The sequence below is a fragment of the Eriocheir sinensis genome, chromosome 35, assembly GCF_024679095.1.
Source record: "Eriocheir sinensis breed Jianghai 21 chromosome 35, ASM2467909v1, whole genome shotgun sequence".
Taxonomy (NCBI): Eukaryota; Metazoa; Arthropoda; class Malacostraca; order Decapoda; family Varunidae; genus Eriocheir; species Eriocheir sinensis.
In genome coordinates this window covers 6,899,401-6,923,541 of record NC_066543.1, presented here as the reverse complement: position 1 = coordinate 6,923,541, position 24,141 = coordinate 6,899,401, and the positions used below count along the sequence as shown (strand labels likewise).

The following is a 24,141-nucleotide window of genomic DNA, read 5'->3' as shown; positions in this document are numbered from 1 at the left end:
TCTGAAAGTATTTTATTGAAACATCTAGAGAAAAAATATAATAGCATTTTGTGCCCCAACATGTCCCCTGAGTGACCACACAGTATCTGAAGTCAAGTCCTGTGAGGGAGGGTGAGTGGGCTTTCCTGGCCCACATCATGTCTGGACCAGCTAACACGAGGTACAGGGGGGAAGCAGTTTTACTCTGATGGAGGACGGCTGTTGTAAACCTAAATTCACACTTTGGTCAAATCATAAGTACAAGGAAGGATGGGAACAACAAAAGCAAATATATTTATGATGTATTCTGGACACATACACACAGGCACTTCATGCAGTCTTCTGAAATCAAGGGGCTTTTATATATCATCCCATTGGTACTGCATCTCCAGGTTCTGAGGCATACTTTCAAGACCATTAGCACAACATGCAGAGCATAGAATATGTCTTTCCTTTCTGAAGCCTGACGAAGAAAATACACAAGTCCACAACTCACTCTCATCAGCTTTTACATGTAAGAAGAGAATTGTGTAAAGAAGGCAGGAACAGCAGCAGCAAAAGGTTGAGAATGCCAAATCCTTGTTAAAAGAAAAAAAAATCATATGACTATATGTACCGATTAAAAACTTTTACAAATGATAACAGAATATCTGGCCAGTAAAAGTATTCTCAAAACTGGATATAGTATTTTTTATGTATAAGGCACACCTTCACCCCCTTCCAAAACTGGTGTCTCAAAAACTTCCCTCCATGTCGTCAGTGTCCTATGCAACCAAGTGGTTTGAACTACTCCACCCAAGCCCACCTCCTGACTCATCAGGCTATAGTGTGGACAGACACCATGATTCAGTGTCACAATCCTGGCTCTAATCCTCTCATGTGGCACTGATGGTCAACCCTAGTGTGTACATGGCTAAAGATTCAATACAGCACCTGAGCAAATACCTGAATCTCTTCATTGGTCTGCCACTGATCATCAGCTTACAGAAGTACACAAAGAAAGATTAAGAAACTGACACAAAGAATAAATCATTACTACACACACAATCACACCTCTAACACTGCTCTCTAACACACTAACTCACTGCTATGCACCACCACTCCACTACATACATCATACTGATGCCAGTATTTTACTCTTTGTGCCATTCTCTGATTCTATCTTTGTTTACTTCTGTTAACTGATGAGAATACTCAATCTCATGGATCATTACCAACTCTGATTCAGAGTTCCCCATCTTAAAACAGTAAAGTTGCAAAGTTCAACAGCCTATATAAACCAATGAAGATGGAACAAAATTGTGAAGATAAGTGAAACAGTGATTGATAGTTTATATCTTTTTTTAAATAAAATCAGCATAAGGTAAGGAATTAATAAAGACCAACCATATATCTAAATAGGGTTATAAAGAGGAAGACAATCAGCAGTCCACTACAAAAATACATCATTCACTCCAGTCATCAAATAACAGCACTGCTAAAATAACATACAAACACATTGTTTCAAATTAGTGCTGATAATATCCTGGGATCTTGGGATGGTAAATGTCACCATCAAAATTTGTAGTCATGGGTTGTCATTCATCTCCCCTGCTCGTTCAATATTTTAGTTCTCTACTAAACACTATTCAATCAACTTTTTTCAATGTAGTTCATTCTCTTATCTCTTTTGGTTTCATTTTTCATTCCTGATGTGCCAAAGTGCCAACCTATTCCATCCATTGCAAGTTGTGCTTTACCAGCATCCACCTGAAGTCAGATTACCTTGATTTTATGTTTCCTCCCTAGTTCATGTGCCCTTTCCTTTGTGGTTTTGAGGGATTAATTCTGCGGCAACTCAAACCATCTCGGCAGACTTAGAATCAGTCAGATTGCAGGAGGGGAGTGTCGGGTTGTGAGGCATAACTTGTGAGAACTAGGTTGTGGTGAGACAGAAAAGTGTGAGGCTATTCTTGGTAATTTCTGGGATGGCGACATACATAGGGGAGAGAGCATGGAATATGTAAGGGTTGAACTCATCCCTCATACTATAATTTGTTCTTTGGCATAATTATAAGTGGTCCTGAATAGCTTAAAAACACTGAACCAACCTAGTCCCTCTATCTATCAGGCTCCTACCAACTCTTCCCCTATCAACCCATCCCTTCACAAAGTTTCCCCTACCAATCAGGCCATCCACTAACCTCCCTTTTATCCATCAATCCATTCACCAAGCCTCCCCTTAACTACTATTCAAACCATCAACACTCCCCTGCCAGTCAGCCCCCTCACCAATCTACTCGTTCATTTCCTAACCTTCCCCTATCCCCTAGTCAATCTACCAATCTCTCTTCTATCTGCCATTCCATCCAGCAATCATCTCCTATCCACCAGTTCATTCACCAAGTTTGTCCCTACCTACTAATTCTCCCATGAACCCTTACCCTTTCCCTCAGTAAATCCACCAACATCAACCCATCCACCAATCCTTCTGCCACACCTAAATTATCCAACAGTCCCTTCCACCAGATCTCCATTATCCACCAGTTGATCCACTAATGCTCCCCCTATCAATTACTCCATCCGACAAGGCTTTCCTTATAACTGGTCAATCCCTCAATCCTCCCCCTATCCCCCAGTCCATCAAGCAATCATACTTTTAGTTTAAACATGAAATAACACTTTGAAATATACACCACTGAGTGCCGGTGTGGTGTCATGAGACATCCCAAGATTGTGAGACATCTCATCCTGAGTACATACATGAATTTTGACACGGTACCGTGTCTTTTGTCGACTGCTTGTCGGGATCTGTCCCACCCAAGTTTATTTATATTATTATGAAAACAAATGATGATGTATGTATGTATATAACTAGGATATCAACAATCACTCTTCTTCTTCTTGTGACCTGTTCTGCTTTGCGTAGTTTTTTAGGACCTCCTTGGTACTTTTTTACACTTAGATGCTTCATTTAGTTACTCTGTGATAGTTAATCTTGGGTTCCGCGATGCGAAATTAAGGATGGGATGTCTTAGGATACCGGATGACAAATGACACCACACCGGTACTTGAACCTGGGCCGTCAAAAAAGAAGCCACTGATGAAATAAAAGGTCACCATGTCAGCGACCACTTCTGCGCCACGTAACCTGACACCTCAGTGCCACACTATGAACATGAACCTTTGAGTGTTGGGAATCAAATTTGAGCTTTCAGAATAGAAATCCCGGCAGCAAACCAAGTGAGCCGCCGATGATACTGCTCCTGATGAAACCCCCTCAAATTAGTTTCTATGTACAACCCTAGGAGAGAGACCTGGATAAAAAGACATTGTTGGTGAGGAATTTAGGGAGCACCAGAACCTACTTACCTTTCCTGAAGGGCATGGGAGCATATCTGGAGTGCCTGTGTCTTGGCCGGTGCCTTCGTTCATCCAGCCTCCTCTGCAGTTGGTCCTGGAGGCGACCACATGCTCGCCCAAAGATGTTCCCTGAAAGGAAGGCGTAATTAGGTACACTTTGGAGGGTAGGGTCGAATTCAGCACATGCAGTGTAAAAATTCTAGAAAGCAAAGGGTGAAATTCCAGAAAAGAATGTTTTCTTTCAGATTCCAGAAAACTTGGAAATAGAGTTATAACTGAGGGAGAACTGAAGACCTGTGAAAGAACATGTCTGTCTGTTGTGTTCAAACTATGTAAAAATGCTAGAACATGATAATGGGAAGGATAAATATAAAACTAATTTGAGTTTTTATCTTCATTCTCTTCCTTTCTTAATTTGTTTCTCCCTTTTCATCTCTTGTTCCACTATTCTCCTCATAATCTCTTGCCTCCTCCCTCCCTCCTCACCTATTTCCACTCCTAGCTCCTCCTTTCTTTACCATCCTTATCTTTCCATTGCATTATTACCCTTATCATTCTGTTTCCTCACTTCTCCCTCCCTTAACTTTCTCATATCTACTTTTCCTCTTCATTACCTCCCCCCTGGAGTTCTTCTCTTACCTCTCCCTTGTCTACCCTCCTTCCTTCACTTTCCACCCTACTTCCTCACATCTACTTTTCTCTTATTTACCTCATATCCTCCCTTGCTTCTCTCTTGCTTTCCCTTCTTACCTCCTAGGTTAGCCCCCTCATGGAAGCAGAAGAGCCCTGAGTGTTGCTCCTGCATAAGGGAGAAAGGGTCCTGGTCGCTGTCTCCCTCCACCTCATCTGCACAGGCTCGGCAGCAACCACACTCTGCACATCCAGAGTCTCCCGACCCACACCCACATGGCCTGAACAATCCAAGAGGAGGAGAAGTCAGGGAAGGCAGTCAATATTCCTACCACTAAATATTTTGTTGGATCTTTTTTACATTAAGAAAGATGGACCAATGCAAAACAAAGAAGGATAAAAACAAAACACCATGCTCCCACAAAAGACTACAGATGCCACAGAAGAATAATCAAACTTAGTTCCTTGAGTGCCTTGATACTCCACCCTTAATGAAATTCAAGTTGTAGGAAAGAGAAAATACAGTAAAAGGCAGAAATGCAAATTGTGGTGAGAATGATACTACCCAATTCACAAGGCATCATTAAAAACAACCCCCACCAAAAGCAAGACCAATCATAGCTATTTCTTGAAGGGTGTAGTCTATATCACTGCAATTCCATTTTGTGGTGAAACAGTCCATGTGTTATGTGGGGTTGCTTTTTACTCTGGTTCTACTGAGAATTTTGTATGAGCATCATATACAATCCAAAGACAGTCATTTGAACATTTGTCAAACAAGTATGTATGTAATTTACAAAACTAGTAACAAATCAGTAAATAAATAAAAGATTAATATAAATAAATCATAAACGCACCACACAAATGTAACTCACTGTCCCGAGTTCCTGTTTGGTCGGCCACTGGAGACGCAGGCAGCTCCATAGCCAGTACACTCATGGCAGACGGTGCAGATGAGACAGTGTTCTCGGACCCAGCGATGGCGGCCAGGAGGACACATGCCACCCTCTCCGCCCTCATCACCACTCTCCGCACCCTCCTCATCCTCCAGTTCCTCTTCCCCTGCAGGCCCGACTGACATAGACATGCCTGAAGGTGGTGAGACAACCTCGTGCTCTGTGATTTGCTTCGCCTACTTCCATCTGGCTCTCCCAGGTGTCTCTTTTAACATTTCTGGATGTTCTCCTTTCCAACAATGTGTTATTCCTATTCAGCAAGCACACTTCCTGAGTGACCTTGCTCACAAGTGATGGAACTCTGGGTACAGCTGAAGCCTCACACCCAGGAGGCGGGAAACAACCCCTGACTGACACCTGGTACCCATTCACTGCTGGGAGGACAATGCCAAAGATTAAAGGAGACTGACCATCTGCCCAAACTCAACCCAGGGGACCTCTCAGCTGTGAGGCAAGCACACTAACCACTGCACTATAGAGCCCCCTGCAGTATTTAAGCTAAACTCATATTTTATTTTATTTTTACCTTTAATATCCCTTCCTATTTTCTGTTCAAACAGACCCTGTTCTGTGGAAGCTTACTGCAGATGGATGATCTGAATGCTAATGATGAATGAATGTTTATAGCTAACTACATTATGATGCTATCACTGGCCATAGCACTTCATGTCAAATCAATACATTTTCTCTACCTTTTCATATTAAATACTTTTTGGGGGGAAGGGGAATTAGCAGTTCAGCAAAGAGAAGGTACATAGTAAGGACAAGGTTGGGTGGCATACAAAGCAGTACTCACCAGTTCCTTCCTTGGTCTGTGGGGTAAAGTCCCGGCCACATTGTCCCTTGTTGTTGATGCCAAAGCTGTGCACATGACCCTTGTTGGTGAGGGCTAAAGCATGTGCCTTGCCTAGTGCCACAGTACTCACATGAACATCCCTGAGCTCTGTTACCAAACCTGGAAAGATAACACAGGGCTGGTTATGTGATTCTAGGTTAGAGAGAAGTCAAATTGGGGCGGAGGGTTAGAGTAAGAGATTGCAATAACATTATGGTCTCACATTTTAACTTAATGAGGATTTATTTCACTGAGATTTTGTATGCTATACATAGAGCTGTCTTACCTGAAGCTGTGACTAATATTAATGCTGATACTTTTGTTGCAGGCAATGATGTCACTTCATTTACTACATCTTGTTACTACTACTACTACTACTGTTATTACTACTACTACTACCACTACAGTAAACCCTATATAATTAAACCTCTACATTCCAAATACTAGATAAATCATACTCTTTTGGAGCTCTGAAAACCGGGATATATAGCATTTGTCTGGAAAGTGTCTGGATGGATGATGCAAAGTAGATGAAGATCTGGTTTATAGCTAGGATTTTGGTGCAACTCCAGACGATATTCTTTTCAAAACAAAGGCTGCCTGCCTCTCACATGCTGTCCCTCCTGAACCCTCAACGGCATAGGGCAAGAGGAATGTGGCTGCTCATTGGTTGATTTTATGATTTGATCATATATACACACAGGGAATAGTCAAATTAATATCTAAATTCAATGATAGTTCAGATTTATGTGCACCAAATGCAACTCTTAACTTATTCACCTGAAACTAGCTTTCCTGATTTGCATAATGCTCCTTATACTTTTCTGTGTGGTGGTTGGTTAACAAGCATCATTTCATCGACGCCTGCTCTTAGGAGCTCCCACCAGGGGATGGCTACGGCAGAAGAGCTTCCAACTTTAATAATCAGCACTGGCTCATTGCACAAAACTGTACTCTAGGGCCATATAAAATTATACTTATAGGACTGCTCTACTCGAACTTTCCAATGATGTCTTAATCATATATGCAAAAAATGATTAGGATCTCTGGTAAACTCTAAAAGTCTTGCTTGGGTATGCATGAGTTTTTAACCCGGTAGCTGTGGAGATCATGTTTCTTAAAGGCCCCTCTAAGCGAGAATAATGAGAAAAAATCATCACTCACACAAACCATTTCATAATATATATCAACGCATTTGTGATGCATCATCTATTTTGGGAGGGTTTATATCATGGCAAAAATTTGGCCTGTTGCTGGTACACGGTAAAGCCACAAATTTGGCCCGTCGCTGGTACCGAGTTAAACTTTGGATATTTCAGATTGTTGGTTATTCCAGATAAGGTCTTCCCTCAAATTAGTCTGATTTATGGAGGGTTTACTGTACTAATACTAATATTATTACTTCTATTACTACTACTACTACTACTACTACCTATACTACTACTTCTATTACTACAACTACTACTACTACTACTACAACCTATACTACTACTACCACTACTTCTATTACTACTACTACTAAAACTACAGCTACCATTTCTACTCTTCTACTACTACTACTACTACTACTAATAATAATAATATGACTATGTACTAATACTACTATAGCAGCCATTACTTTATAAACATTAATACCATTACTCCTTCTACTACTAGTATCATTAATACCATTACTACAACTGTTCCTACCAGTGCTGGCATCACAGTGTGAGGTGTCTTTTCCAAATATGTAGAGCTCGCCATCACGTGTGACAAGGGCTGAGGTGCCGTTGTTGCAGCCACTGCTCACAACAAACTGGCCATCCATCTTGATCATCTTCTTAGGTTTTACTGGCTTAGGCTGCCTTCGTCCTTTACCTCCACGGAAAGTGGAGAAGCAGATAAGATTATTTTTAGGAATAAGAGGTGCTGATACCTTTCGAAGAAGAAAATGATGCTGATGGAGAGATTCATGTGGATGGAAAAATAAGGTGATGGTCTCTACTCCAATGGATAGAAATATACATGTGCATAATAAGCACATGCATGGACACAGCGTAACTATCTAATGAAGAGACGTTGGAGGAAATGAACCAAATTGGTGGCCAGAAGTCTTGATAGCTTTTAGATCACCTAAGGGGTTAGAAAATCTGGACAGGGAAGATCATCTAATCAGAAACAATGAAAGAACAAGAGGTCATGAGTACAAGTTTAGGAAGATTAGGTGCAGCAGCATTAAAAAAAAAATAGTTTTTCATATATATAGAAATCTTGATGCTGGGAACAAGTTACTAGTGAAGGTGGTGCAGGCAATGAACAAATATGACTTTAACTCTGAGATAAAAGTAGTTATGAGACAGGTCAATAAGAGATTAACTCATATCTCGTATGCAGGAACATTAAAACAAACACACATACACACACACTTACTGGCATCTCCATCTTCCCCACGTCGTGCAGTACCCACAAAAAAAGCAGCCCCCTCATCAGACACTAGCACACCATGTTGTCCCTCATGTCCCACAGACAGATGGATGATACGTGGAGACTTGGTGATGGTGAGCTCAGGCCACCTTCCCCCAGAGCCACTACTATTGCTGCCACTGGGACCAGTCACAGGTGCCCCACTGGGTTTGCTTCCACTGGGCCCAGCCCCTGAGCTAATTCCAGCACCATTCCCACTGGCACCTGCACCGCTGTTACCACCTCCTCCTGCTATTCCACTGCTGCTGCCTGCCATTGCTGCTGCTGCAGCTGCAGCTGCCGCACTGGCACTGCCCTGCTTCATGCCAACTGATGATGCCTTCCCACTGTAGTAAATCTGATGAAATGCAGAGGTGTTTGAGGGAGTGTGTTTGTGTGTACACAACAGTGAATTATGATTTGGTGAGAAATATCAAGGAAGAGGATTAATGAGCTTGAGACTTCCTGTATTAAGCATAAATACAAACATGCTTAAAAAAATAATACAATATGAAGACATTACAGTCATGGACTTACCTTTCCACCAACTGTTCTGACAAGGGTAAAGTCCTTCCCAGCTGCTACTGTAAGAATATCCTCATCAAGCCCAGTTGAAAGTGAGGTTGGTGGCTCTAGACCACCCAGTGTCTGTGGGTAACCAAAAAAAGGAAAATGTCTTATAACTTTCAACATATGATAACTAACTACAATATTAAACACAAGAAACTCCTTCAGTGTGACTCTTGAAAGGAAAATATGAACAACTGTAAATTCATCACCCTAAGCAAAGAAGAGTATTCAAGAGCTATGAGCAAGAGGATGCTTCCTTTGTAACTTCTTAATAAGTCTACTAATGATTTGATGCTGAATTCATTTGATTCATTTGTTTCACTCTAAAACACAAAAATGAATTAAAAAATTAAGCTAATGATTCAGACATCATAGTCAATAATTTATTAATATTCTCCTTTTATTAATGATTAGTGGTGCCTCTTGATTACCACTACTTATCTATTTCAATCCACATTTATAAAACCTCCCTAAGTGAGTGGTAATGATAATAATTCACCTGAATGCATCTTATGGCCAGACTCAGGTTCAGTTCATTGACAAGAGGCATCGGCTTCACCAACGGGTTGTATGTTCTCACCACAAAACCATCCTGAGGGTGGGGGAGACAAGATTTTACCACAGTGACACCTTAAACTGCTGTGAGAACACATTAAATCAACTTCATTAGGGCAGAAATTGTTTCCAAAGAATTAGTATCTTAATATTAAAATGAAAAGATATGGGTAGGCCACAGAGATATCATCTGAATACTAATTCATACATTTTTGGATTTAGATTACACAGTTGTCTAAAATCAAATCTTCAATTTTAGATGTACAGAGTGATCCTTAAGACAATAAGTTATACTGAAGGAAATACAGTAAATAACAAGGAAGTTCAGTAACCCATCTCAGTCATTATCATCAAACAACCACTCATCAAGCATTAGTAAAGGTAGTGATAAAGATCAATTAAAAGAAAATGATCTCATGAAAGATATCGGGAAAAGCCTGTAAGTTTTGTTTCTCAATTACTACAAGGTAGATACACTCTTCCATATTTATGAAAATATCTTGGTAACTACACTAAATATTGTTCTGGGGAAATTTAGCTCACCTAAGACTATTTCAGTAATTTCATATATCTAATTCACTGACTTGAAAATATAAGTATAAATGAATTAATAAATAAATAAATAAATCACAAACCCAATCAAAAACAATTGCAGAATCTGCTTGATACCAGAGGACATGTTGGTTTTACCTCTCTGTCAGGGGAGATGTGTCCTATGTTGATGCCGTCACTGAAGGGCAGGCCACGGGACCAGCCAGGGGCCGAGCACTGGTACACCTCGGCCACCTTCAGCACCTCTCGGTCAATTACCACCAGTTCTCCACTGCTTCCCTCCGGCCGGTAGAAGACGTCTCCCTGTGATTAAAGCATTAAATTAAAGGAGCCATGAGGTATTCATGAATATATTTTGCTTGTAAATAGCTCTCTCACAATTCACATGTAACTGGTGTCAAAAATATTTGTAAAATATGACTTGCAATATGTGATGTGAATATTCAATTGGAAAAATATAAGTATTCCAACCTTGCAGATCAGGACCAATTTTTCTCTAATATTTACTTTTTTTTTCTTTCTTCCCAACTGCTCTGCAGTTTAACTACCTCCACACTCTAAGGCTGATGTGTGTAATCAGGATTTGGCAAGGAGTGAAGCTCGAACAAAATTAACACTCTTTCTGGTAGTGCAGAGATGTCTTAAAGTACAATCGCTTCCCTACTCATAACCATTATTGTTTCTTGAGATTTGTTGGTAACTTGAAATGTTTGTACGTGCAACATTTCTCATCAGTAACGAATATGGTGCACAAGTAAAGGTATATGCTATAACTGCACATGGCCTCAGTGGTCATCTCTATTTCATTGGTCCTTGAGCCTATGGTGGGTAAGAACCCATTACCCTGGGACACAGGGTCAATGTGACATCCAGGTAACCACAGTTTACCTTCTAAGTTTCCCCAGGTACCCATTCATAGGCAAGCCCAAAAGGGAGGATGAACAGCTGGGTGTGCTGCACGTCAACTGTCCAGGCTGGGATTCGAACCCAGGCCCACAGATTCATAGCTAGGCATATTAACCACTGCACAAGAGGTGTATACTATACACAGCATTGTAAAAAAAGATTTATACAGTATAGCTATACCCCAACAATACTCAACAGTATACTAAACTAATGCACTGTATTATATTCCATGAGTTCCAAACTGCTGTAAAAATACGGTTACATGTTACAAAGAAAGTTCTTCTGAGCATGATTGTGTTATTTGATAACACTAAAGACAGGCCAACAATCTCTCTCTCTCTCTCTCTCTCCCTTCCCCCCCTTCCCTTCTCTCCCTCCAAAGCTCCCCTACCCACACCTTTATTCCCTCTTGTTTCAGCATTCCTCCCTTTCCCTTTCCTCCTCCTCTCTCTCTCTCTGGAACTCATGGAATATAATACAGTGCATTAGTTTAGTATACTGTTGAGTATTGTTGGGGTATAGATAATCTGTATAAATCTTTTTTTACAATGCTGTGTATAGTATACACCTCTTGTGCAGTGGTTAGTATGCCTAGCTATGAATCTGTGGGCCTGGGTTCGAATCCCAGCCTGGACAGTTCTCTCTCTCTCTCTCTCTCTTTTCTTTTCTTTCTTTATTTTTACATATTACATCTCTCTCTCTCTCTCTCTCTCTCTCTCTCTCTGCTTGGGATAGAAGTCCGGCCGGTGGATGTAAACATGACCCTTGATGGTGCCGCCAAAGCCTGAACCAATTTTGAAGAGTCCATGGGCATTGTGCACAAAGAGGTAGTGTCCATCACAAGTCATCGTGCTGTCCTCCTTAGACTCCTCTCCATCTAGAGCAAGAAAAGTGTTATTAGTATAGATATGGATATAGATATAGATATAGATTAGTATAGATGCACAACTTTAAGGAAAAACTTGACAAGTACAGATACGGAGACAGGACCACATGAGCGTAAGCCCAGGCCCTGTAAAATTACAACTAGGTAAATACACTCATAACACAACACAGCATAATATACAACATAATATACACACATGCAGTAGCATTGGCCTCACCTGTCATAATTTTGAAAGTAAACCTGTCTATGAGTGAAGACTTGGGCACGCCACAGGACAACCAGTCTGGCCGTGATGTCTTGCCCAGCAGCACCGCGTGGACGCTGCGTTGGAGGTACGTGAGGATCACCGGCACCTGCAAGACAATAAAAACATACTCAGTGGCTTTTCTTATGTGTCTCCTGCTTGGAAATGGCTCTAACGTACTGTAGTTTATGGCACATCCCACTTTCTCTCTCTCAGACCCACAACCCACCTGGATACTCTGACTAGCCAGCTGGCGTGAGGTCATAAGGATGTCTGCAGTTGCTCGTAGGAACTTGCCAGTCTCTCCTCGTGCCACCACCAGGGAGAGGAGGCAGGCACAGGCCACACCCACAAGAGGTGATGAGGGGCAGGTCAGCACATCACCGTTGCTTGCTGTTGCCAGTCTCAGCAGTAAGTTAAACAGGGTATCTATGAAAAAGGACAAAAAATAAAATAAAAATTATAGAATCTTTATTTTGTTATAAAAATAATTCATAATTTTTAAAATTTATCACTTCAGATAAGTGGAATTTTGATTAACAGACTTTTACTGTGTATTAGAATTTGAAAGAGAGAATATTACCAGTTACGAAGAGCTTCAGTGTCCTGAATGTATACTAATGACACACACACACACACACACACACACACACAAAAAAAAAAAAAAAAAAAAAAAAAAAAAAAAAAAATCAGGAAAATGCAAAGCTAACCTAATAATTATTGCTTCATATATGGCTGATTTATGTTTGTACTGAGATAAATATGAGCAATAATCTCCAAGGCTCCAGAGCTCTAATCTCTAATAAGTTTGTCTATCATCAATCAGCAGTAGTTCTGGTAAGTTGAAGCGGAGGATCCTTCTCTTTTTTATTAGATAATTGTGTCAATCAGGATTCATTATTTTATTCTGTGAACACCACTACACTCACCTATGACCTCCTGAGGCTCATTACGCAGGGCATCTGGCTGCTGCCCTTGAAGAATGTCCAGCAGAGCCTCAAGAGCCCGGATGCAGAGGGCTGGGTAGGCTGACACAGAGCCACGGATGAGCTCATACACGCTTACCAGGCCCAGACCAACCATCTAAGGGAGAGCACCAAACACAGTGTTAAGAATCATAAAACATAAAATAAGATGAACACTTATTTGATGCCCATTGTTCTGCCATTCAATCTTATCTCTTTGTCCTTTGAGTGTGTTCAATGACACCCAACTTGGGAGACAGGGTCTAAAATGAGTAACAGACTTATAATTTGTCTTTCACAAGTATCATCAGCAAATATATATTGACAAAGGTAAATTAATAAACAAATAAAGGAGTGGTTTATGCCTTCACTGCCCTAGTAAGGAGTTAAATTGAGATCAGTAGATTTGCAGTTGTGTTATGCTTTGTTTGGGAGCTAAGAATTCAATTAAGTTTATAACATCACAAAGTGGTGAACAAGAGAATCAAGTGGCAAGGCTGAAATTGAGTAATGAAACAGCCATAAATTAGTTAAAACAGATCAAGTAAGAAAACAGATAGCTGGAAGAGGAACGGGATAAGATGAAAAGACAATTAGAAGAGAGTTCTATTAAATCTAAACAACATGAACAATAAAATCGAGGTTGAGCACCTTGGATGGAAAGAAAAAATCCAGGTAGCAGAAACTGTAAACAAGGGAGATTCTGGAACAGAAAAGGAGGGGAGTCCAAGAAAAGTGAAGTACGGTAAGTGATTGAAGTTCTAAACACAAGAGAATCCCCTGTGTGAGATGCAGCAGAGAAGAAAAGGTGTGTGATAATCACAGGGCTAAAAGAAAACAAAATGCCAATGAGAACAAACAGGGAAAGAGAAGAACTGATACTAGCTACAGAAACAGTGCCTACAGCCTAGTCACAAAGTTAAAAAAGAGACAGAGGTGTTTATGCTGGAAAGATATGTGGATAGTTTCTTGTTTCATTGTGACGTTCTTTTGTAAATTATGATCATTATATTTTCAGCACAGCTACAAACTTTCAACAAACCATTAATCATTATTATTCATTTTTACTCCCTCCAATACACACCTTGGGAATTGGGACAGCTGCCTCTCTGCCTCGCTCCTGCTCATCTTCAGTGTCCGAGTCTGAAGGCAGTGGCTGTGTGGTGGCAAGGTACACACCCTGGGCCTGGCGTGCAGCATTTTCCAGCACGAGGCCACGGACGTGAGCATACACGGCAAAGGATGAGGGATTGCCAGGCAACTCCAGTACTGGCATGAGGGTGTTGCAGGCATTGTTCCCGGCTGCCATGTCTCCCTGGTGAAGGCACAAATAAGAGATATTACATTACTTTTCTATTAATGCATATATTCCACAACTACTACTGCTACAATAAGGCAAACTAACCTAACTATAACCCAAACAGTCACCATAATAATATACTCAATAAATTCATATATGCTTCTTCAGTAATGAGTATCAAAAAGACCTGAGGATAAACTATATGCAATGATTTCCCATGGAATAGCTACTGTATACATGTTAGGATCCTTCCATGTGTGTCTAGCATATTACTGAGATGAATGTCACTTGGATGGAGATGCAGTCATATTCTCTCTGGTTAAGCCCAAAAGCTCAAGTTCAGTTTAGTTTGTTCTTAAGCTAACAAAAACAGAGACGGCTTAAAATAATATTCAAGATTTCCACCTTTTGAGAAAGAATACTCTGATTTGCCCAGAATCAAGTAACATCTACACATCAGCTCAGTAAAAATTCATCCATTAATAGGAAATGTGCAATCTTACCAATTTTAATTCTTTGTATTATTCCTGGCACCAAACCAAAATGTTTCTCCATCTTTCCCACCTCTTTCATCCTCATGGCACCATTGCTGCCACTTCAATGGGTGATGCATAATTCAATTTGCTGAAATATTCTGCTCCAGATAATTTAGAAGCCACCCTCTTCCACCTCCTTCTGACTTCAGTATGACTTATAAAAATTCTCCCCTGGCATAAATTTTGTAATGGGTTGCAATCTCACTGTAACTTATAAAAAAAATCAGTGATATTAGGATCCATACCATCAATGCACTAATGCAGCTTTGTTGTGGTGCAGGGTGCAGGAGGATCAGATGGAAGGATGTATCCATTAAGAAAAGGTTCACTGGATCTTCAGTAAATTCATCATCAATTAATGACGATGTAGTGCTGCTGCTGTCACTGCTGTTTATTTTTTCTCCAAAATCTTGTCCTAGAAACTGTGAGTCTTCCTGGCTGGCTACGCGATAGTCCTCCGCTGACACTGTCGGGCACTCAACGATGGGATAATTCTCACTGGAATAACTCACTGCAGTTTTTCTCTGTCTACTTACTGATGGTAGACAGAAAGAGGCAGACCTAGTTTTCTTCTTTTGTGCTTCCATCTCAACTTGTTCTAAAGACATGAAGGAGGCAGATTTGGGTAGCCCCCTCCATGCACTATCAAAGTCTGAGTTCTCACAATTTACTGACTGGTCTGGCACGCTCTGTATACTTCTCTTTGCCTCCAATCCATGACCTAACTTCTTACCAGCCTCTGGAAAAATCTCAGTTTCAGGTGGTGACAACACAGGTGTCCCATGACAAGAATCTCTTCCTTCATCTAATTCCTGGAGTGCTGCTTGAGAGGCAAACATGCTCCTCAGGTCCATGGGTCCCAGTGTTGTGCATGGTGCTGTGAGACCATCAGCTGCCAGGCTAACCATGGACCTCCTCCTGTATTTGGATGACAATTTGCTTCCCATGCCACAGCTTATCACACTAGGAACAGAGGGTATTCCAGCATGTGAGTGCCTCCTCTTTCCCTGGGAAGTAGTAGGAAGATTGTTTGAAGTACTTGGGATCCTTGGGAGGATCATGCTGGGGCTACATGAGGCCCTTCTAGCTGCAGAACCCTTGATCAAGCCACGTTTCAGCATCCAGCTATCCACAGAGTATTTACGGTTCTTCTCTGATATAGATACAGTCTGTTTCGGCTGCTGTGCCTCTTGCAGTGTGTTTAGGTTACCACCCTGAACCAGATGCCTGAAGGTCTCATTGTTCACATTACGAATACAGTCATCAAGGTTTTCATTCTTGTTTACTGATGCCATTCTGCATGAAGCCTCTTCACCGAGTCACAAACCTTTCAGGACTGTCTGTTGGCTTCCCAGACACACTCAGGACAAACAGTGACAGGGAGGAGTCACAAACTCTTACAAAAATAAACTTTAACTGATAAGATTCACTGGATACAAAAACACATGCTATACAATTGCAAAGAAAAGCTTTCAGTCCATGAAATAGACTTGAATTCCTTGGAAAGACTTGTCACTAATTATAATTTAGCAGGGTTCATTGTAATTTTTACATTATTTATTTAATAAACTGCAGCCTCCCTTAAAATTGCCCACATCATTTACAAAAACAAATCCATGATACATAAAAAACAGGTAGTCTTTTATATATGATGTGATTAAAGAAATATATTATTTCCTTTTTGGTAACTATACCAACCAACCAACCAACACATAGATCCTTTACAACAATGCCTGTAAGTTATCTGTCTTCATCACATCCTTTGTTGCCTGAGTTATGTTTAGAGGTGAGCAAAAACAAGTTCTTTCTTATGTCATGTTTCATGTATAAGGAATTCAAAGTATACTACTACTTACCTTCCATGTATTCCATGCTTACAACTATAGGTAGTAATATCTGATGTTGCTAAATTCTTTATTTTCTGCTCCAATTCATCCTTCACCTCCCCTACATCCACAGGAGGGAGTGGAGATGGGTGAAATAGAGGAGGCAATAAAGAACTTGAAGGTAAGGAAGGCCCTGGCATTGATGGTATAACAACAGAAATGCTGAAGTATGGATATGTAGTTGTGGAGTGGATGTTGTGGATATGTAATCTAGTATGGCAGCAGGGTGAGGTGATGGAAGACTGAAGAAAGGCCAAACAAAGGAAAAGGAAGTTAGGATCACAGTAACAGTTATACAGGAATAAGTTTACTTAGTGTGCCAGGAAAGGTATATGGAAAGGTTTTAAAAGAAAGGATGATAAAAATAACACATAAAAGTAGGCGATGAATAAAGATATTTGAGGAAATGGAGGGGATCTGTGGATCAAATTTTTTATTAAGTAGTACTTTGAGAAGGTGAAGGATGGGAAGCTGTTTGCTACTTTCATGGATCCAGAGATGGTTTCTGACAGGGTTGAAAGGAAAGGTTTATGGAAATACCTGAGGATATATATATGGTGTGGAAAGGCAATTACTGGAAATGACCAGCTCTTCTTAAAAGGATGTGAGTGCTTCTGTATGCTTGAATGGTGAGCTGAGCAAGAGTGGTGGTGGTGGTGTGAGTGTCAGAGGGGTTTGTGATGTACGTACCTTTTTCTTTTTATCCTTGTGATGCTTGTTAGATTTTGTCTTCCGTCTCAGCTTTCTGCGATCTTTCTTCTTTCTGTTTTTGCGAAAGATTACATTTTAATCTCACACACAAAAAAATATACACAAGCTAAATTGTGAGAAAATATGAAAAGACAAGACAAAATATCTGGAAGAGATGAGAGATGGACCTTTGACTGAAAGCTAGTTTGGATTCATATAGTACTTGCTGAAAAATTCCATGCAGAATAAACACAACTAGTAAAGAACTTTCTGCTTAATCTTGAAAGCTTATAACTGTAGCGTGTTATGGTCAAGATTCCTATTCATCTTATTGATTGTGTTCTGTATCTGACTCAACAGATATTTCACAGAGTTCTGTTATCTATCTCTTGGTAAGAGTAATGATGATCAATGACTCAAAGGATTGGAGAGGCTAAGCCGATAACAGAAAAAGTTGGAACCGTATCATCAACCATCTAATCTCACAAGAAATTATGGGTAAACCTGACTTTAAACAGATGATGATGGTGACTCAGTCTAAGTGGTATGAAAACAGCCAATCTAAAAGCAAAAATATGAGATTGATAAATGACTCGGCTGAAAGCAAACAATTAATCTAAACACAAAGATCTGAGATAAGATAATAATCCTAGACCAACAATGTGGCAGGCAGGCAGACAAAAAGCCCTAATACAACAGTCTGAGAAGCAAACACCATCGACCCTAAAGCAAAAGTTTGAGAGGCACACAAAGAAGTAATTAGAAACAGATGGCTAAAGAAGTAAACCCAGAATTGTATGATCATAAAGAAACAGGGTGGAGCTGTACAAAAGTAATTCTGCTAACCATCACCATCACCAGAATAAACAGTCCTACAGCAGCCCTTAGGAAGGTAAGTAGCTACACAAACAGTGGAGGGACAAGACTCACCTGAGGTCTGGCAAGGCTCTGTAAAGGGCATGGAAATCAGCACGCAGCCTCTCTCCATCTTTCATGTAGAGGCCTACCCTGGCCCGCACATTGTTCTCCTTGGCACAGATCTTCTCAATGGTACCTTGACTGGATGCTGAGCCCTCAGAGGAGCCAGAGCCATCAGATTTATCCTCAGCAGTCATGGTCTTGTGGGGGAAAGGTCCCCACCCTCTACCTGCACCTCACACCTGAGGACAGAGATGAGTATATAATGGTACTCTGAGGCACAAATACTGTTCATAATTCAGATTCCTCTCATGTATCTACAGGCACAATAGGTTAGTGTGGTGAAAGATTGCTATAATTAAAGAAGAAACAAATGACTATCACTCTTCAAGTTACGGCAAAATTTATTTCTTGAAATAAATATAAAATGTGAATCAGTTCTTCAGAACAGTGCTTTAGGTTCCTAAATCATAACATTTCTGAGTGCATCTTGAGTAATGACTACTTTTTATTATTATTATTATTATTATTATTATTATTATTATCATTATTGAGATCCATAAAAAGGCATCAAAAGAAAAAAATATATATAGACTCAAACAAATCCTCTTCACGAGGACACATGAATATGAAAATTAACAGAGTGACAGTAAAGTAAGGAGAAGAATGAATAAAAGGAGGGAGACAAAAACAATGCCTAATGAGTAAACAGGTGGGTGGTGACTTGTTTCAAACTAATCAATGTCAACAAGAAAAACAATCTCATCCAGAAGCACATACCACATTTCATTCAAAATGGGGCTAAATGAACGAGAAAACTGGTTAGAGGCTCCAAGAAGTGGTTGAAAATCATGCTTACTGAATTGTAAATTATGGTGTGTACTGCAGATAGGCTGGAATTGAGCCAGTAATATGTTGTGAAGAGTACTCATTATTATTATATATATAATCTTTAAAAAAAGGCCACACCAACCATTCAATGATGGCATAGTTTCATGTTGAGGTTGGATAGTAGAAACTTTAAAAGAGCAATCTAAAAGGATGAAATGTGATGAATCTGCTGACATCAAAACTGGATCACAGTATTCAAAAAAAGGGTTAGATGAAGGGAAAAAATGTCTAAACAAAATTATCATTATAAAAAATAGCCTTGAATTTCCTTAACAGACCAGCCTTCTGGGAAATTAAAGAAGCAATTTTCATAATGTGATTCTCAAAAGTCAACTTGGAATCTAATGCTACCCCAAGTAACTTTAAAACTACCAGGATGTGGTAAACTGGCAGTCCTTGAGTGACTAAATATGATAATGTTAGTCTTGGCAGGATTTAATTTCATGCCCAATACTAATAACAAGAAATTAAATCAAGATCCGCATTCAACTGAGTGGCCACAAGACCTACTTTTAGGATCAGGAATAGAACAGAATAAAGTAGCATCAGCATAGGTCATATAGATAAAAGGAAATGCAATGCCACATATCACTAGTATAGAAAATAAATAGAACTGAACTGAGAACACTGCCCTGAGGCACACCAAACTTGACTTGAGTAAACCAACTAAAATATCCATCAATGGCAATTCATTGGTGATTGTCAGATAAAAAGTCAGATGAAATATTGGAAAATTAAATATTGTACTATGTTAAAATGTTTCCTGCCATCTTGATAATAGAGGTCATAGCAAAGCTGAGCCAAGGCCCACTCGCTCACCTGCAAGCCTCGGAACAATCATCATGATTAACATCTCATTAACTCTTTTATGGTGAGTAATGTATTATTCATGTTGATTTAATTTTGACTCTTAAATTAAGCTAAAATTAGAGATAAGAGGGCTTAAAATGTGAAAAAATAGGGAAAGTCATGAGGTTGTAGGAACAATAAATCTTTATACTTGCAGTTTGTCACACAGGTAAAAATTTTGTTAATAACAGCACCAATTGGATGTTACTGCAATATTCTACTGTATATGCATACTGTTTTAAAAGATGGGATACAACTAGCTTGACTCAATCCTGTAAAAACACAAATACCTAACTATGAACACACACACACACACACACACACTACACACACACACACACACACACACACACACACACTACACACACACACACACACATACATATATATATATATATATATATATATATATATATATATATATATATATATATATATATATATATATATATATATATACCAGGTAACACTTGCTTTATGCCTTCACAACATGAACCGACACACAACACTGGCTGTACACACACAATTTGTCCAAAATGTTTGGCACTGATCTCCTGTGCAGTGCCTCAGCAGCCACCCCCCAGTGGCCACACACAAGCTTCACCTCTCACTGAGGCCTCACTCAACTGTTAACTAGATCTGTTTTAGTGTAAGGTGGCCTTCCTTGTCCTGCAGACGACCACGAGACAGGGCTGTATGTGATGCATGGGGGGGAGAGGTGAGGGGCAAGAAAAGGCCAGCTGATTCACCCCCGCACACTGACACCCGCGGGGGAATCCTGCACATCTCTTACCACCACCAGCCTGTGCCTGGCCGCGATGCTGCAGCCCCGCTACGTGGAAGTGGTCATGACCTGGGGGGGGGGGAGGGAATTCTCGCTAAAGCACGAGCAGTGGCCAGCATCACACGGTAAGTCACGGAAAAAAACTGCTCACTTCTCGTCGACGAGTCCTTCCCCTCCCACCCTCCTCCCCCGCCGACAGATAACTTCCCTCGACAGTGTCGCAGCAAGACGCCTCTCCGCCCCAACCCACCTGGTTCTCTCCTCTCCTCATCCCCGGGGCTGGCCTCTGTGCGTCCATTCGCCTGTCGAGGTGGTCCCAGGCGAGAAAAGTGAAGGATGGCAGTGCGGCGACTCGTCCCTCTCGCTCTGTTTTCATCTAGCAGAAGACATGGCGGTGTTCGATTCCCTCAACCTCCTCCACTGGATAGTTTTCATTAAACAGAGGCTAATTTATGGATCAAAACAGTTTACACTCACTCTAAAATTATGTTACTCTTGAATGGGTTTTGTGTATATTTGCTGCGTGTCTTGTATATTTACCTTTGACCCTTCTGACTGGAGTATTAGTGCCATGGGGGCTCATAACTCATATGGTCTGCTTTTTACATGACAGATTGATTATACTTTTACTATCTAAAGAGATCAAATCAAAGTCATTATCCTAAAATAGGCCATAAACTGTCTACTTATTACCGCTAAGCCTAGGTAGGATGTAAAACCTATCAGCAGGTATAATAGGATTGTCATATCAAAACACCCTTCTCTTAATTTTAATGTTACGTGAATAATCCGTAAGATACAAACTAAGGAAAAAATAAAACATAAACTGAAGAAAAAACAACTCAACTGTCAGAAATAAAGAACGAACACGCGAACTGTCAGTCGATGGCGCGGGGGAAGTGAAGAGAATCGGACGAAGTACACAAAAGCGATGCCACACTAGCATTAAATGGCCAGACGAATAAAAGGGGAGAGCAAGTGTGTAAATAGGTGCATCAGGGAATCCACAACAAAGGAGTAAGAGAAAAAGATGGGCCCAGGAAGCACGGCAGAGGTCACAGTAAGAAAACAGAGAAGACTGCATGGCTGGCTCCTCTCTCCCCCCGTCGATCACGCGTCTTTTCATGTTTCTTATCACCTCATACTAGACTATAATGGGTCATACTGATTAGCTATGCGTGCTTACTCTCGTGGAATCGGTGACTAGACGCCGGCTCTAAATTAAGCAAATATTCAAATAAACAAAATAAGCGGAGCGAAAAAAAAATAATCAAATGGACGAATTAAAATGCGTTGTAACAATCTGTTTATTACCTTGCAAGAGAGAGAGAGAGAGAGAGAGAGAGAGAGAGAGAGAGAGAGAGAGAGAGAGAGAGAGAGAGAGAGAGAGAGAGAGATCTTTGCCCTCCCTAAATAATTTAATATGTTTACCCTTCTTTTCTTATCAGCCATTCAACCGGAGTGTCAGTAGCACAGAGTTATATATAACTCTGTGGTCAGTAGTAACCAGCACACACACACACACGCACACACACACACAGAGAGAAAAGGAGGATGTGGAAAATTCAGCCTTCCAGTTATAACAATAAATCAATGGAGTATAGGCCTATGCTACCGAAAGAGGTTTCGTGTGCTAAAAACCGTACGGTTCAGAAAATAATTTGTATAATAGTTGAAAAGCCGGAGGATCACGAGCTTGATTCTGGTATGTAAAAACAAAATTGATAAGAACACACACACACACACACACACACACACACACACACACACACTTTTAGATTTTTCTTGACACCGAAGGGTTGCACTGACGTCACACCGCTTCGCGTTTGTTTTCGGAAAAACAACTGTCAGCCATTTTGAGAGGCACGAGCGATCAACTGAGCCTTTGCCTCCTGATGATGGCTGGCCCGTGCCTCCCGTCTTCATATCATAATCTAAGTGAATATGCAAAAAATCTGGACAGTGAGGCTAGGCTTCGTTATATAACTATCCATGAGGCTGCCAAATGATGATGGACATACAGTATATACATTTATTATCAAACTTCAAGATATATTTGATGATAAGAATAATCAATATATGACTAATATAACCCCGGGCATCCCCGGGCGGTGTTTAGTAAGCGCATAAAAACGTAAGGGGTTCGCAAAAAGCCCACTGATCTATACTTGGCAGCCCCTGTCTACCTACCGCGAGTGGCAGTGTAGCACCTATCAGTAACAGTAATAGATGGGCCATTAACACCCACACCAGCACAGTAATAAATGGACATTAACACCCACACCCACACAGTAATAGATGGACACTAACACCCACACCCACACAGTAACAGATGGACATTAACACCCACACTCACACAGTAATAGATGGACACTAACACCCACACCCACACAGTAACAGATGGACATTAACACCCACACTCACACAGTAATAGATGGACACTAACACCCACACCCACACAGTAATAGATGGACATTAACACCCACACTCACACAGTAATAGATGGACATTAACACCCACACTCACACAGTAATAGATGGACACTAACACCCACACTCACACAGTAATAGATGGACATTAACACCCACACTCACACAGTAATAGATGGACATTAACACCCACACTCACACAGTAATAGATGGACATTAACACCCACACTCACACAGTAACAGATGGACATTAACACCCACACTCACACAGTAATAGATGGACACTAACACCCACACTCACACAGTAACAGATGGACATTAACACCCACACCCACACAGTAATAGATGGACAGTAACACCCACACCCACACAGTAATAGATGGACACTAATACCCACACCCACACAGTAACAGATGGACACTAACACCCAGACAGTAATAGATGGACACTAACACCCACACCCACACAGTAATAGATGGACACTAACACCCACACCCACACAGTAATAGATGGACACTAACACCCACACCCACACAGTAACAGATGGACACTAACACCCACACCCACACAGTAATAGATGGACACTAACACCCACACCCACACAGTAACAGATGGACACTAACACCCACACCCACACAGTAACAGATGGACATTAACACCCACACTCACACAGTAATAGATGGACACTAACACCCACACCCACACAGTAACAGATGGACATTAACACCCACACTCACACAGTAATAGATGGACACTAACACACACACAAACACACAGTAATAGATGGGCCACTATCACAAACGCCAACACAGTAGCTGACGAGCTCTCGTGCGGTAAATATGTGCCTCCCAAAATGGCAGGACTTTGCGGGGCAGCTGAGAAGTGATCAGCTAATCGCTGCTGATGACGTCAAGTGCAACCCCTCTATAGGCCTACGGATAAATAGATTGTTATAATTAGATGGATAGATAGATAAAGATAATGTATAAAATATAG

At 40.7% G+C, this 24,141-nt stretch overlaps 1 protein-coding gene across 1 annotated transcript in view; it reads right to left on the bottom strand.

The window, feature by feature from the left end:
- LOC127007549 (E3 ubiquitin-protein ligase MYCBP2-like) overlaps positions 1–21,131 on the bottom strand; it is an 87,723-nt gene extending 66,592 nt beyond the window's left edge. Inside the window, exons 1-17 of the mRNA XM_050878719.1 lie at positions 20,967–21,131; positions 18,205–18,434; positions 17,275–17,347; positions 13,947–14,177; positions 12,827–12,980; positions 12,127–12,326; positions 11,871–12,006; positions 11,487–11,644; positions 10,000–10,170; positions 9,254–9,346; positions 8,722–8,832; positions 8,152–8,542; positions 7,432–7,599; positions 5,704–5,862; positions 4,827–5,040; positions 4,072–4,241; positions 3,331–3,450 (exon numbers count right to left, since the gene is read on the bottom strand). Of these exons, the coding sequence (XP_050734676.1) occupies positions 3,331–3,450; positions 4,072–4,241; positions 4,827–5,040; positions 5,704–5,862; positions 7,432–7,599; positions 8,152–8,542; positions 8,722–8,832; positions 9,254–9,346; positions 10,000–10,170; positions 11,487–11,644; positions 11,871–12,006; positions 12,127–12,326; positions 12,827–12,980; positions 13,947–14,177; positions 17,275–17,347; positions 18,205–18,389 (2,734 nt within the window). The 5' untranslated portion in view covers positions 18,390–18,434; positions 20,967–21,131. The remainder of the gene's footprint in view (positions 1–3,330; positions 3,451–4,071; positions 4,242–4,826; positions 5,041–5,703; positions 5,863–7,431; positions 7,600–8,151; positions 8,543–8,721; positions 8,833–9,253; positions 9,347–9,999; positions 10,171–11,486; positions 11,645–11,870; positions 12,007–12,126; positions 12,327–12,826; positions 12,981–13,946; positions 14,178–17,274; positions 17,348–18,204; positions 18,435–20,966) is intronic.
- Between the last annotated feature and the right edge of the window lie 3,010 nt (positions 21,132–24,141).